The 15,647-nt window shown below is 38.6% G+C and overlaps 2 protein-coding genes across 4 annotated transcripts in view; one reads left to right on the top strand and one right to left on the bottom strand.

Annotated features, from left to right (window-relative positions):
* LOC130184485 (centriolar coiled-coil protein of 110 kDa-like) lies at window positions 1-9,429 on the top strand. Of its 3 annotated transcripts, none has more exons than XM_056400417.1 (14): window positions 1-168; window positions 949-1,118; window positions 1,931-2,059; window positions 2,866-4,084; window positions 4,285-4,406; window positions 4,779-4,956; window positions 5,857-5,966; window positions 6,718-6,834; window positions 7,014-7,115; window positions 7,200-7,316; window positions 7,661-7,734; window positions 7,843-7,908; window positions 8,059-8,118; window positions 8,336-9,429. In XM_056400417.1, the coding sequence occupies exons 2-14, from the start codon at window positions 972-974 to the stop codon at window positions 8,472-8,474; spliced, it is 2,580 nt and encodes an 859-aa protein (XP_056256392.1). In that variant the 5' UTR covers window positions 1-168; window positions 949-971; the 3' UTR covers window positions 8,475-9,429. The 3 variants fall into 3 exon arrangements, with proteins under 3 accessions (XP_056256392.1, XP_056256391.1, XP_056256393.1); XM_056400416.1 differs by having other exon boundaries at window positions 910-1,118; window positions 8,336-9,428; XM_056400418.1 differs by having other exon boundaries at window positions 910-1,118; window positions 8,370-9,420.
* Window positions 9,430-10,508: 1,079 nt separating this feature from the next.
* LOC130184728 (nuclear GTPase SLIP-GC-like) overlaps window positions 10,509-15,647 on the bottom strand; it is a 20,716-nt gene continuing 15,577 nt past the window's right edge. The window contains exons 18-24 of the mRNA XM_056400767.1: window positions 14,025-14,142; window positions 13,373-13,481; window positions 13,125-13,258; window positions 12,697-12,778; window positions 12,101-12,182; window positions 11,948-11,996; window positions 10,509-11,777 (exon numbers count right to left, since the gene is read on the bottom strand). Coding sequence (XP_056256742.1) covers window positions 11,957-11,996; window positions 12,101-12,182; window positions 12,697-12,778; window positions 13,125-13,258; window positions 13,373-13,481; window positions 14,025-14,142 — 565 coding nt within the window. The 3' untranslated portion in view covers window positions 10,509-11,777; window positions 11,948-11,956. The remainder of the gene's footprint in view (window positions 11,778-11,947; window positions 11,997-12,100; window positions 12,183-12,696; window positions 12,779-13,124; window positions 13,259-13,372; window positions 13,482-14,024; window positions 14,143-15,647) is intronic.

Raw genomic sequence — 15,647 nt, 5'->3', positions numbered from 1 at the left:
AGTTGAAAATGATGGTGGTGATGATGGTGGTGGTGGTGGGCGCCCCGAGATTGAGAGGAGGAATATAAGGTTCACGTTATTATCGCCAATTACTTTCTCTATTTGACGTTTGTCAGTGTCGCCGCCGGGAGAAAGGAAAGGACATATCGCTTTTCATCCATTGTGAAGGTAAGTAAATGTCTACGAGTAATAGGCACGGGTTTATCAACTGTCATTCTGCCAAGGTACATCTGTACTAAAACATCTGTACTAAAAGAAGCTGGAAAACCGAGGGTTTCTTAGATATAACCGTCAAAACCACCGGTATAAAGCTTGCTCAGTAGAAGCCGGGTACAAAAAAAAAAAGATTCCCACCTTTATTGTGTAGCTAAGCTGTAATCAATCAATGTGGGGTAGCTGCTGTAATGAGGCGACTGCAGACCACTAGGTTATAGTGGCAGCATCGAGGACACCAGGCTGAATAAACCCTTACCGAGGAATGGTAATTTTCACAGATGAACTCTATAGCGATCACAACACACCATGTTTTAATTTCATACATTATCTGTGCGCGTAGGCTAACGTCCTGTGTTACACTACCTGTCTGTGCAGGATCTTATACTATGTATTTGCTAAAAGACAATTCAGAAATAGAAACATTGCATCGATTAGACACATTTCCATTAGACGCGGAAATGGATGTCAGTCACCAGCAAGGTCTGATGGAAAGGAATGGCAGGAATGTGATGAGTGTGATAAAAACACTTAGGGCAGACAGAGACTCTTTTGTTGGAGGCGATTTGTCCTGCTCTTCCACTTATGATCCCAGACTCTTACCTCCAGTGATCCACACCCAGTGCATCCTAAGCTCTCCTATTCACTGACTTGTGGATGTCCATCTAATTCCACACTCTCCATCTAATTTAACAGCTGGGTGACGAGGCTACATGGTGTGTGTTTCCTATTCAGAGTGTGGATGTGTGGGTCCAGAGATGGAAAGCTATGAGGAGTTCTGCCTGCAGAGTTTGGCCATACTGCAGGGAGAGGGGAAGTATAAGAAGATGGCATGTGAGCCACTGTGTTCCCTGAAGGCTTGCTCTGTCATCCGCTTCCATGGAAGAGCTGTGCTTTCACCACTGGTAAGGAAGAAATAAACAGGCATCTGAACTTATACTAAAGGGACACCACAAGATGTAGCTAGACAGAAGCCATAGCTAATGGGTGTTTTTAAAAGGTTTGCAGATGGTAAACATCATAAAGAAAGATGGCTCTGCTTTTGAATGACAAAATGTTTGGTTGGTTTCCCGAAAGAGTCTGTGTATCTGTCACTCTGCTGCTGTGGCTGTGTTTTTTAATGTCTATGCTGCATGGCAACAGGAAGCATAGTTTACACTTTTCAGGTACAATAACAATTAGAAGGACGTTATGATACCCATCTAAAACACAGATGTGCAGTGAAAAATACTCAAATACTTTCAATTCAATTAAAGGTAACATTTAGGGAAAAACACATTTCCTTGTGAGACCTACATAATATATCTAAAATACATCAGCTGACTAGTCCCAATTAGATCAGCAGTCGGCATCGGAAAAAGAGAGAAGGTAATTGATGACGAGGAACATCAAGGCTGTTTGATATTAGTCAGGAGAATCTATCTCCTGGTAACTGCTGACAAAATTAGTTTTCAGGAATAGCCAGGTGGTGAAGAGGGCAGTGTGAGGACAGTGGCAGATTTCTTTCCCACTCAAACAAAGGAGACACAAACATATACTAGAATAAAGGTGATTGTGTGAACTGAAAATAAATCAACCCTTATTAAATGCATTTTGTTTATTGGAAACCACATCATAAAGAGTTCTTGACTAATCTTTTCTCTATATTGCTTGAGTATATGAAGTGGGAAATTGTATTAATTGTAGCTTTGAATTAGTGTTTATTTTCTTTTTCCAGTTGAGTGCAGAGCAGCGCAAGGAGATGTGTGGCCACAGACAGAGGGCGGTCCAGCAGGAGTTGGACAGGCAGAACCAGCAGAGGAACAAGTTTATGGCCCGTGTTCAGGTCATACTGGATCAAGCTGAGGTCAGTAGTGCATTCAATAAGTGAAAATAATACCAAAATCAGTCCATTCTATAGAAAAAGTAGGTAATAGGCCAAGTCCAAATTCTTATGACAGTTATACATCATAGATTTTATTAGTCTGTTCAGAAAAGCAAATGTTTTGCCACTTTCATAAACAGATATTATCTAAAATTTTAAAATATTAAATAGGTCTGACTGTCAGTCCCACAATATAGCACAAAAACTGAATTACAGTCTGTCTCAGAGTCTCTAGTGACATTTGCAGACTTACAGGTTGTCTGACTCAACACTTTCTCCAGTAGGCTATGCTATGCTACCTGCTTGTGGCCCTGTTTTGTCAACTAAACATCCAAAGCAATATTATCAACTTGCAAATCTGCTCTAGTGATGAAATTCCAGGTATTTCAATAAATGTGATTGGTCACTTATTGTCTGTAGTTACTATAGATTCTGTCTAACTACAGACATGGTGATGTGTTTGTACTACAAGTAAAATTCAAGGATGGATATTTGTTTTTACTGAAAAACCAACATCAACAGTCCAGACTGATCTATGTATTAAAATGTTGGGATAAATATCAGTGACTTTTACAGTTTGGGCACCTAACATTTAGTTGACAATCAACACCGGACTATATTTTCTTCATTTAATTGTTTGCAGGTCAGTGTGCTGAATGAACAGTTTTAAACCAATGCAATTCTAATAAAATAGAGCTAATAATACCATCAGTTGGTAATTCTTAATTGCTACTTTAGATTTTGTTTTATTTGATGATTCAGCATCATTACTTATTATCTCTGCACAGATACATAAAGTAACGAGTGACAAGGTTGACAAGCTGCCAGTTTCTAAGTCTGCAACAGTCAGTGGCTACACCCTGGTCACCGACTCACCTGGACTTCCCAGAGATGCTGGATTTGGGCTTCAGACAAATGATCGGCCTGCCACTCCATGCTCTGAGACCCCCACCCTCAATGGCTGCAAGGCAGTGGGGGAAGTGAAGGTGAACAGGAAAGAGGAGAGTGAGGAGGAAGAGGAGGAAGAAGATGACATTAGTTTGGACAGCCTTCTTAAGAAATCAAGAGAGTATGTGAAGAGAGAGCAGAGTCAGCAGGGGTCAAAAGTTGTCCAGAACGTCAGCGGGACTGCCTCGTCTGAGACCGTCTCTGACAAAGACAATAAGAGCTGTAGTCCCATGGGGGACACAGGTGTCGAGTTCGGATTCAGCCTGCATCACAGTCCTATTAGCACACCTCAGACCCAGATCCAGCACCAAACTCTGTATGACCCCAGTCTCCAACAGTCTGGCTGCCTCTCACCTAGTCTACCTGACCAGTATGCTCGTCTCCCCAGTCCAGAGTCCAGCATTAGTCCCTGTGCACGGAGACGCAGACCGCGCCCAGTTTCTACAGGTAATATCCATATTTCGTTTCCCATTGGCCCAGCAGACCTTATCCCCCGAAGCCCAGGAAGGTCAGTGGAAGGTGCTTGCATGGCAGATTGGGGAGAAGCTCTCACAGGTTCCACAAAGTTCTCCGATCACTGGGGCTCAGTGGGGAGTGAAGGCGGGGGTTTTGTTAGCAGGAGTAGCAATCGTCGATCCAGTCACTGTGGTAGCAGTCCAGTGCATGAGACCTGTAGCCCCATTAGTGCCTCAGTGCCCAGCCCGATGGGACACCATGACCATCTTGCTACAGGGTTTCGCCGGCGCTGCCACACTCTGGACAGCCAGTTGCATACCTACCCATCTGGAGTTGAACACATAGACCGCAGCCAGGAAAGAGTCCCTCGTTTTATGGCCGGAGTTACATGGATGGCTTCAAGTCGGCGCACCCCTGCAGCCCCCTTAAACCAGTCATATGAGGTAGAGAATCCCTCACCTTCTCTGCTGAGGCCCCGTGTGACTCTTGACTTGGCTCAGGCCTCACTCAGGATGGAGCCTGACGATCCTCAGGGGCCAAACAATGGAAGGATCACATCAACAGTCCTCAGAAATGCACCTGAAACACAGGCCAGCAAGACAGGTGAGTCTCTCTCACACTGTATTTACTAAAATCTAAAGAGTTCAATTCTGTCATAGCCACTGAAATTACTGTTTCTTCTACTGCAGCATTTAGGCAATATTTTGTGACAGAGAGGCAGAGAAAGTGAAGGAAAGTGGTAAAACATTTTAAAAGGTAAAAGATAAGTGACTTTACATGTGCATGTTTGTGCACATCAACAGAGGAGACCCACAGGCGAGCTCAGGCTCTAGAGGACATGCAAAGGCGTCTGGAGGAGGAGCATGCCTTGCAGATGTCACTGCTTCTGGCTGAGCAGGAGAAAGAGCAACAGCGCCTCTGTCTGGTCAGCACATGGAATCACACCATATCTATTTGCCATAGAAGTAGAGACCAAAAATCTTGTATTTTTGTGCAGTATTATACTGTATCTGTTATTTACAGATTGTCAATAAAGCAACAAGAAAACATACTAAATGTACTTTTTTGTTTAGTTGCAATGCAACTAAAGTGCAGAAGTGTGCATTTATTCTCTTGTTTTTTTGTTTTCTGCTTGCTCTTGAGAAAAATAGATAATATTGCACTTTGTATGTGTGTCTGTGTTTTTTTTAAATCGTGAATATGAATAAAATAAAAGTAGTGACATGTACGTGTGTGTGTGTGTGTGTGTGTGTCTGTGTATGGGGGGATGTGTGTGTACCTGTTTGCATGTGTTCAGGAGCTTGAGGAGACAGAGAGAAGACTGAAGGAGCAGGGGTGCGTGCTGCCTCTTAGTGGAGATGCTTGTGGATGGAATCGTAGGTCTGTAAGTGACAGCTTTGCTGCTGTGAGCCCCTCCTGCCCAGGACTAAGCCCTGCCCAAACACCATCCGAGAGATCACCTGGACACAGTATAGGTACCACTTCACCAAGTTCACTTATCACTGTATTAGAGAACAGTGGTGACAAGAGACTGCATGCTCAGCATGTAAAAAGGGTAGGTGTAATAAGCTATGGCTTCAGCCTACACCTTTTCGGTCCTGTTTTGTTTCTGGTTTATCTTTTGTTGTAGTGCTAGAAAAACTTTATGTTTATTTGTTTATTTGTTGTCTATCTACCAGGGTATTTGAGTTTTATAAGTAGGAAAATGACAGAAATAAACTAAACTAAACTAAACTAAACTCAGTGATAGATGAATATTGTAGATCATTTACTCATGCCAGAGGTTTTTTTACTAACTTAAACATTCAACATTTAAACAAGGTATAACTCTTATTTTTAGGCGTTCAACAATTACAGTTGCCATGAACCTCATCAGTTATAGATAGCAAATGTTAACAAAATATGGTCATAAAACGGAGCAGCTGGACTTTGGCACTCTGCTCCGCATCACTGCCAAGTTATGCCAAATTTAAAAAGTAAAGATAGTGAAGTGAAAGATGAGTGGGCTGTATTGCAGTTAAGGATGGAACAATAATGGTTATACTGTAGTTAAATATCCTGTAAAGGACAGTTACTTTGTTTTTATTGCTGTCATTACAGCCATACACAACTATGAACACGGAGCATCAGTAATTTTGGCAGGAGAAAGAACCAGAATGTAACATTTTTCATCCGAGACTGTAAAAAAGACTGTCCTATTTTACATTTGTTTTTACTTTACTTTTTGCAGTAATTTTTTTTAAAACACTGAGATACACACTGACATGTTTTAGACAAGATAATTAAATTGCAATCATGGCGTAATCTGATCACAACAGCAGTAACTACTAAAGAACTTTGTATGCTTCAATCGAAAGATTTGTTTCTCTCTCCAGGTTTTCCCAGTCCTGTCAGCTCCAGCGTGTGCTCTCCCTCTGTCCAGCCTCCAGTTTATCTGTGGGGACCCACCTGGGCAGCTAGCAAACCTCGATCAAGGCTAAGTCTGGTGGGTATATCCTAGTAGAAAAGAGTGAATGTGTGTGTGTTTGTGTGTGGGTGTGTGTCTGTGTGTGTAACACATTTTTAAGTGGCTTTACAGTATTGACACTGATGATTTTTGCAAGATAAGTGTTGGGCTGCTGCCTCACATAGTATAACAGAGACAGAATTTTCTCTTTGGGTGAGCTGCTAAACACTGCTAATACATCCATTAAACCCTCAACTGAGAAACATCAAATTGTAGGTAAATGAAAACCGACCTTTGCCGATTGTAACAGTCAGACCCAAATTACTACTGGATTGTGTATGCACACTCAATCAAACAACCTCACTACAAATATAAACAAATGTACAATGCAAATGTCCTCAATAATAAATATGGTACACTATTATTATTCCTAGTATTCCTTTCTTTTACATTGTCATCCATATTGCCATGAACTGTCGGTAATATTCCAAGCAAAGTTTTGTGTATTTGGCACCCCAAGTGGACTTTCTGGAAGACGGCAGAAAGTCCACTTGTGACCCCCTTGATGAATTGTGGATTTGGGTAGCCCAACGCACCTTTGGACTTGTCAGGAACACTCCTGTTAACTCCGCAAGTCTGCAAGATCTGTGAAGTCTGGACATTTATATTCACTGTGTGACCGTGTGTGTTTATACAATAGATTGACCTCACTTCTTCAAACCGTCTCTTTGTTCCTGTCCTCACATGCTGTTCCTGTCCCATCTTCTTGCATCCTTGTTGTGATTTCCAGGTTCTGACACCAGAGCAGCAGAGGGCATTCTGTCGAATTGGCGCCATCACTCGTGGCTTCCTCACACGCAGACTGCTCAAAACAGAGAAGGTCAAACACCTGCACCAGACCATAGTGGTGAGATTACACTCTTACATACACACTAAAACACACACAAGAACATACACACACAAAAAAACACCAATGCGGGTGTAAGAGGAATTATTTCATAAATTAATTAATAAGTTGTGTTAGTGAATGGGAAAAACAACTGCATGTTTGTGAATGTGTACTGTATATACTGTATCCGTCCATAGGATACACAGGAGTTCATCCGTTCATTCCAGACTGAGGCTCCGCAGAAGAAATGCAGCCTCTCAGCACAAGATCTCTCTTTGCAGGAGAGAGTAAGAGCACAGGTATGAATGTGTAGTTACTGTCTATCAACAGCAGAGGTCCATCTTTCTTTGTATTTATATGCATGTATCTCTTTCGTCCCACAGTTACGTGCAGCCCTTTATGATATCCATGACATCTTCTTTGAAATGCCTCTGGGGGATCGATTAGCATTGCTGCAGCAGGACAGGGAGCTCCGTGTAGAGAGGAAGCTGCGAGACATGGTAACCAGAAAATACGGGCCAATAATCAATCACATAGACATTCTTAATCAGATGAAGGTTGTGGCATTCTTTTAAAGAAAGTACAGACATATTTTCACTCTTTTGTCTCTTGAACTAAAAAACTAACTTGAGTTTGCACTGGAGAAGGTTCACTTTTTGTGGGGTTTGTTTCTGAGCTTGCCAGCCATACTTTTGTCTGCATAATCTGTTTAATGTTCACCAAGGTATAAATCTAGACATTCATGCCTTTGTGTGGCAGCCTTATAACATCCCTTGTCTTATACTGTCACTGTCAGTACGCCTATCATAAACTGTGTTCTTTCCTGACTATGTCGAACCTGCAGGAGAAAACCAAGTGCCACAAGGAAAGAATGGTTCTGTCTGCGGCCACACAGAGGTCTCTGGACAGGAAAAAGAGGTAAGATGGGAAGGAAGAACACCGCCCTCCATAACATATGGGGTCTTTTAAAAGTTAATGTTTTGAGATCCAGTGATCAGCAGTTTTTATTTTCTGTAATTCCTTCAGAGTTGGTGAATCTCCAGCGCAGGCTAGGAAGATGCATCAGAAGCCAAAGAGCCCTACTACTAACAGGTACCAAACACAGCTGTGAGATTTTGTTTCACCTGTTTTTGATTTTGTGCTTAATATTTTCTGGTAGTGTGCTTTATCAGGTATAATCTTGGGTTCATTGGCCCCAGAAAATCAGTTCTCCAAAATACATTGTTTTTTTTCCATTCTCAGAGTCCTGAAGCCAAGCCAAGGCCAAAATTCTCCTGTCCCAGGGCAGCTGAACCGCCAGGGGTGAGTTTATACTTCTTTCAGTTTAACCATGTTCAACATTTGGAAACTTTTCATACGCTGTTTCCATTTCATGGATCATACTTCACTAACTTGCACAACAGTCAAGTTTTGTTGATTTTAAATAATGAAATCTAACGTCGACCATTTTAATCACCTCCTGCTAAAGTCAGCAGTGGACATGATCGTATGATTTCAGCGTTAACTGATGTCTTTAAAGTCATCACAGCACGACACTGGCTGTTTCCTCACAGGAGCTGGTACAGAAAGACCCCGGAGGAGAGGGTCAAGCGCTCAGACAGCCTGAAAAAGCAGCACTCTCTGGGTTAACAGGTGACTCAACATCTCCTGACCTGTGAACTTGAATTTTTAGTCTTTTAATAACAACACTGCACCACTGAAACTCCAGTAAGCGCTGCTAACAATTTGATGGTCTGTAATGTACCTTATTGAAATTCAAATGATTGTATACAATATTACAATGCCATTGTTTTAACTGTTGTAGCTATAGTTTTTAGTTGTAACACATGTAGCTGGAACACTTAATGAGTAAGCATTTTTTTGAAAGAAAAAGAAAAGTATCTGTACTTAAATGCAGTCTAGAAGAAGGTCAGAGCTAAAGGGAAAAAAGTAAAAAAATATATCTGTGCCTAAGAACTATGCCTTTGCTATGTGTAATATTTTAGCATGCCTGTATTCACCAAATGCATTCATAAACTTCTAGTGCTTATAATTGTAAGTGAATTTCCAAACATCAGTTTCATGCTGACACTCACTAATGTATTTTAAGTGTGTATAATTTATTAATTTTAAGTTATCTGTCTAAGGGCTTTGAGAACCAATTTGTGCTTTGTTTCTTTATTTAACAGTGCTGAGTTTACAGTACTTTGAGACATTTCAGTGTGTTTCAACATTTGGCTTAAATTAAATGCCTAATGAAAATCTAAATGTATTTGTTCACACACTGGCACGCTGTTACATTAATATAGCTTCACATAATAGGAGATGCACAGCGGGCATTCCCTGTTGAGTAGAACTAAATTTTCATATGAAATGCATGCCAAAGTCTCTAAAGATTTTCCCTTGATTCCCATTAAGTAAATAAAGGAAATAAGGGTTAGACTCCAGAACATTAATGTGAACAAATGATCAAACCACATATTAAGAAATCGGTAGACTTTATACATCTGTGACAGTAGTATTTAATGTGGTGTTATTCACTGACATTGCTGTGCTAATTTTTTATTTTTTTTTTTTTTTTTTTTTATTTAAAATGCCAAATTGTCATGTTTTCTATGACTGGAATAAATTGTGAAATTATTTGAACTTTCTTGATTCTGATTCATGATGATTTTAGGCCTTACTGCTTCAAGTGCTGTAGCTCTGCAGTGACTCTAATATTGCTTGTATGTGTTAGGGAGAGGCAACCATACACTTACACACATTTACTCCTTTTATCCTCTAAGAAGAACATTTTCAGACGACTTGTCCTTCCTTGGTGTGTTGTAATGACCTGCATTGCTAAACAATCTGTCAACAGTTGCACCACAATGACTCCAATAGCGTGGCACAAACATTCAGACTTTTCTTTTTTTGTACGCCATTAAACATCTCACAATCCCAAAATGTATAAACAGTAAATGAAACTATCTGATATTCAATAGTAAAATGCGACTTATACATTGTTGCATCAATATTAAGAATCAGTTAGTCTGTAGAACGAGTACTTAGCTGATTCTGCACTTCTATAGAATTGTAAATGCAGGACTTTTACTTTGACGTATTTGTACTTTCATGGAAGTAAAGCAGCAGAGTACTTCCAACCACCACTGCCTAACACACCTGTTTACACATTGAAATGAAGCTGACATTGGCTACTTGACAGTTTTGTTTTGCTTTTTGTATCAAAGCAACTTTTTGCCATCAACAGGCTCTGTACAATCATACCTGCTGTAAGTTGATGTGGGCGTTCTATAAAATGTAATTACAGGGTGGGTGGGGCTGACAGCTTAATAAATTTCATAATTATAACACAACCACTTTGAAAAACTTATTTCATGAATAAACTGCAGCTAAAGTAGGAATCCAGAGATCACACAGACTCATATTCATTTCACAGTTTTTTTTTAGCTTTGTTTTAATAAAAGTTGCTTTCTATCAAAGGATCCTGAACTTAAAATGTATTTCTGCTTGTGAAATAAGACAAAAATAATCAGATTAGCACCAGAGCACAAGTATGTGCCATATTTCAAAACTGGTTTTGTGTCTTTTGGAAAATAAATGTGAATGGAATTTGGGGTTTTCATATCTTTGTGACTATCACTACAAAGACATCTTACATTTGTAATCAGACAGATCGACAGATGCAGGATCAGCTTTGTGACACAAGAATGTGGCTACATGACGCAAATATCCCCAATGTCATAAATTCTATTGCTTCACTCAGATCATGGACCAAGTGTACAGGATGTTTTAGAACATCAGTTTCTCTTATTGTTGCTGACCAAACCTTCTTTTCATCAAGGAACTTCTCATTTTCACAGCCATCTGTGTCTAGTTAGCTTCAGTGCTTTCACTTCTCTCTATCTATTTTAATAACTATTTAACACTTCTATTCATCTTTCAAACATTATCATTAACACTTTCTTAAACATTATTATTAACAGGTTCTTAAAATGAATCAACACAATCACTAAGTCTAATTTTGCACATATAACTCATTATACAATTTTATTAAATATAACTCAACACAATCAAGAAACAGATCATAATTTCCATGGATATTTAATAATTAAATGACCGAGGTTACGCACATATATTTCTTTCTGATTAAACATTTTTCTATTTAACCTCCATGTTTGCTCTTTCTCTAGGCTATTGATCTTTTGTTGATGGCAGGTCAGGTATCAGAGATATGCAGGTCAAGTTTGGGTTCTTCTACAGAGAAGGGAGAACTGTGAGGGAGAACAGAATTGCTGAACAGAGCAGCTTTTATATCATTTTACAATGACAAAGAAATTACATGCAGCACTTTATATTCAAAAAAGAACCTTATTGAGCTTTATCGTACAGTATACTATATGAAAAAAATTTGCATTTAGAGTCAGTGCAGATTACTTTTAAGAATGAAAAACAATTCAATACAAGATCATTACTTAAAAAGCCTAAATTTTATGTGACACCTCGTATTCAAGCTTCAAGGTTTAATTTAAACAATCATAAAATCAGCGGCACTCCTCTCCCAGTCAACCAACACTAAAGTCATATAATAAAATCATGACAGTAAAACATGAAAATGTGTTATATAAAGACCGTTCAATCATTAAAAAACAAAGCCTTTGGGGCATCATAGTGGCCTGGCAGCATAGACATGTACCATGTAAACCACAATGTTCCTGGATGGAATCAGATTGTGGACCTCTGCATATCAGCCACCTGCCTCAGTTAATGACAAAAATGTCCTACCAAAAAAATCTGTAATCTCTGCATGTAATCTGCAAAAAAAAAAAAAAAGTCAAAGTACACAACAAACGAAGACTCAAACAAGAAGAAGAACAAGAATAAAAACTTGAACATGGTTGGGAACCAATCCCGAGACCTCATGCCTGCAGGGACATTCAGTGGGTCATCAGGCCTCTGCTGCTTCTCTCCACTGAGCAAACCTGAAACATCCACCAGAGAGATTAACAGCAGAGTCGTGACATTGAACAGTGATAACAAATCACATCAACCATTACTGAACATTTGTCCTACAAATGTGAGGACAGCTGCGCACACTGGAACACAAACTCCTACCATCTGTTTGAACGCTCGGTTTGGATAAACAACGTACCTGCGGAAGTCACAGACTCGGAGCAGCGGATGGGCCGGGTGGATCAGAGCTAGAGTAATTCAGATTCAGAATAATAAGTAATTCAGAATAAAAACATCTCATAATCCACAGCCTTTAGAAAACATTATGGAGACATTTTGACAAAAGTTTTACCCAAGTAGTGACATTTCTTCATCTGGGCTGCCGATCACTTCATTGTGGTGTCTCTTCACCAGGTCAAGCTCTGCTGCAACATCTAAAATAAAAATACAAACTAAATGTGTAAAAAGGGCTGCACGGTGGTGCAGTGGTTAGCGCTGTCGCCTCACAGCAAGAAGGTTCCGGGTTCGAGTCCCGGCTCGGCCGTGGGATCTTTCTGTGTGGAGTTTGCATGTTCTCCCCGTGCAAGTGTGGGTTCTCTCCGGGTACTCCGGCTTCCTCCCACAGTCCAAAGACATGCAAAATGGGGACTAGGCTAATCGGATACTCTAAATTGACCATAGGTGTGGCTGTGAGTGTGAATGGTTGGTGTTTGCCCTGCGATGGACTGGCGACCTGTCCAGGGTGTACCCCGCCTCTCGCCCGAAAAGATGCTGGGATAGGCTCCAGCCCCCCCGTGACCCTACTAGAGGATAAGCGGTAGAAAATGAATGAATGAATGTGTAAAATAAAAGCCTTATCGGAAATCTGCTTATTTATTAATTTCAGTAATATATTTACAAACTTCTCAGTGATCTACATGAATGCTTTTAATTTGATATGTTCCCTACCGGGGATTGAGTAATCATCTGTCTTGAGTGACAACTCCATTGATTCCTTCAGGGTTTTCTCCAGTTTTTCCAGGATATTCTCCTAATGCAGCATCAAAATCACTCATCATTAATTATCACCAACACAGGCAAATATTCTGTTCAACAGTTATTAAATCATACAATTAACTGTTTTCAGATTCGGCAAAATAGTTCATTCCTACATAGGTTTTGTGTTTCTGCCTATAATAGTATCAATGATTGCACAGTTATGACAATGACTGCAGTGTTTCAGCAGTAAAAGCAGCTTTCAGAATGATGTATATTCCACTTGAATATAGAAAAAGCCTTCATGTAGATGATGACCTAGAATCATGGATAAAGATAAACATGTACAGCACAACATATTTTACTATATCATTCTGTTTCATATAAAAAATATAACAAACCTTCAAGTCATTCAGTTGCATCAACATATTAGCTTTAGCCTGATCAAACATGGTGTCCTTTGACTCATGTACATGCTTCTCAATGGTTTCCCTCATCTTCTCCAGTGAGCCCTTTCCACTAAATTCTGCTGCTTCTACAATAAAAGAGGAAACTGTTGTCAAACATGATGTTTCTGCACAAACATGATGAATGGATGAGTGAATGAATTATAGTCACAGTTTGTATATATCATGATTTTCTTTATTACTTTTATAGCAGTCACGTAAGTTTGCCTTGATTGTCCCTGTCAGACTGCTGAAGATTGTTTTCTTATGCTCCTGGATTTTTTTGTTGAGTTTCATCTTAATCTTTTCCTCCTTAAAGAGAGAAAAGAGAGTATAGAGCAACATATTTTATACATATATATATATACACACATATACATATATATATATATATATATATACACACATATATATATACACACATATATATATGTATATACATATATATATATATATATATATAATATATATATATATATATATATATATATATACATACACACACACACACACATGTATATATACATATATATATACATATACATATATATATATACACACACATATATATACATATATATACACACATATATATATACATATATATATACACATATATACACATATATATGTATACACATATTTATATATACACACACATATATATATATATATATATATATATATATATATATATATATATATACACATACACATACATATATACATACACACATATACATATATGTATGTATACATATGTATGTATATATATACATAAATATATATATGCCTTATTGGAATATGGAATATAGGACAATAATATTAACATAACATAATATTAACATGTTTTACCTCTGTCTGGAGAAAAGTCAGGTGCAGTTCAACCTCTTTGTACTTTTGTATCAGCCTCTCTGTGTCAAGTGAAAACGCATTGATGGCTCCATAGAACGGTCCACATTTCCCTTCATTTCTGAAACATGTTAACAAGCATATTATGTATAATTTGTATAAATATGCTGTCTTTGATGATTCTCAGTCATCCAGATCAGGGAATCTCGCAGGAAACTGGACTTGCTTGAGGTTCTTAAAAACATGTCACCTCTCATCCAATAGGTTCCTGAAGAAGCTTCTCCTAAAGGCTTCTGAAAAAGCCTTTCAGGTGAGAGGTGAAACATCTTTAAGAACCTCAAGCACGTCCAGTTGTCCAGCTTAGATAGAAATACATTATATTACATTATAATGTGAGGCAGAATTTCTTCATTCTAGACATTTTGCATAGTTTGCAAATGGGCCAACAAAGGGTTTCATATCCTCATTAAGTAATTTCTTACGGGAAGGTCTTCCTGAATTCCTCATCGATGCTGTCAGTCAGACATGAACTTAACTTCTCATTGACATTTATTTGTCTCTGTTTTTTTGTTTTGTAGGTGCCGTTGTTCTCAACTAAATACTTTAATGTCTTGTGAAAACTGCTACCTACTGCCCCTTTCTGACCTCGAGCCTTTCTCTGAAACAAAACAGAAATAACATATTTAAAGACATTTTCATATGAAGTTCAAAATCATAATCATCATGATGAAAGTGTAATTAAAATACATACAGGATGTAAGATGGATTTCAACTTTGCTTCACATGAACGTTTTGAATTTTCAACCCCCTCAGTAAGGCATTTTTCAAAAGCCTCAGAAGCCTCTTCCATGGGTTTTCTGACTTTTTCAAGTTCCTGCCTCATGTTTTCTTCAAGTTCTGTGCACACCTCTTTCTTTTTTCCAGCCTGAAATCAAACACACATTTACTCATGAAATCTTGTTGGTCTTGAGTATGAACACCCTTTAATTGCTGTGGTTATTCGGCCTCTCTAAAGTAACCCAACTTCAGTAAATCAACAACCTTGACAGATACATTTTCTTAGGGGTGACATTACATGTAGACCCTTCCAGTATTTAATTGGCATTAAGATGTAGGTACTCCATTAGTCAGTAATGACTCCATTAGTCCATGTGTTCAATGCATTTGAGTGTAATTCACTTATTTACTATGAATATTATTATTTTCTGGAAACATTAATAACAATTCAGATGATTAAACACAATGAAAGAGGTTTTATTACTTGATCTTACCACTTCCCTGCATCTCGCCCCTTGAATCAGAGAGAGAATCCCATAAGCTCCAGACACATAGTTTAATGTCACTGAGTGACAGTCATTGAGCTCTTGCAGAAATTCCTGCAGTTTGGGTATTTCTGTAAAAAAAATGCAATTTACACTTTAAATACTTACATCACATACTTTTAGACTCATGTCGACTGTTAGTCATTTTTGTATAAATTTAAGTGATTAAAATAAACTAAAACAAAATATGTATTGGAGCTATACATTTTCTGTCATGGCGACTTCACCTACCAGTTTCATCTCGCTGTAGATATTTTCTTTTCAGAAACTCTTTGGAGCTCACTGTGAATACTTTGAAACACTC

This window comes from Seriola aureovittata, chromosome 17 (genome assembly GCF_021018895.1).
Source record: "Seriola aureovittata isolate HTS-2021-v1 ecotype China chromosome 17, ASM2101889v1, whole genome shotgun sequence".
NCBI lineage: Eukaryota > Metazoa > Chordata > Actinopteri > Carangiformes > Carangidae > Seriola > Seriola aureovittata.
This window is presented reverse-complemented; position numbering and strand designations above follow the sequence as displayed.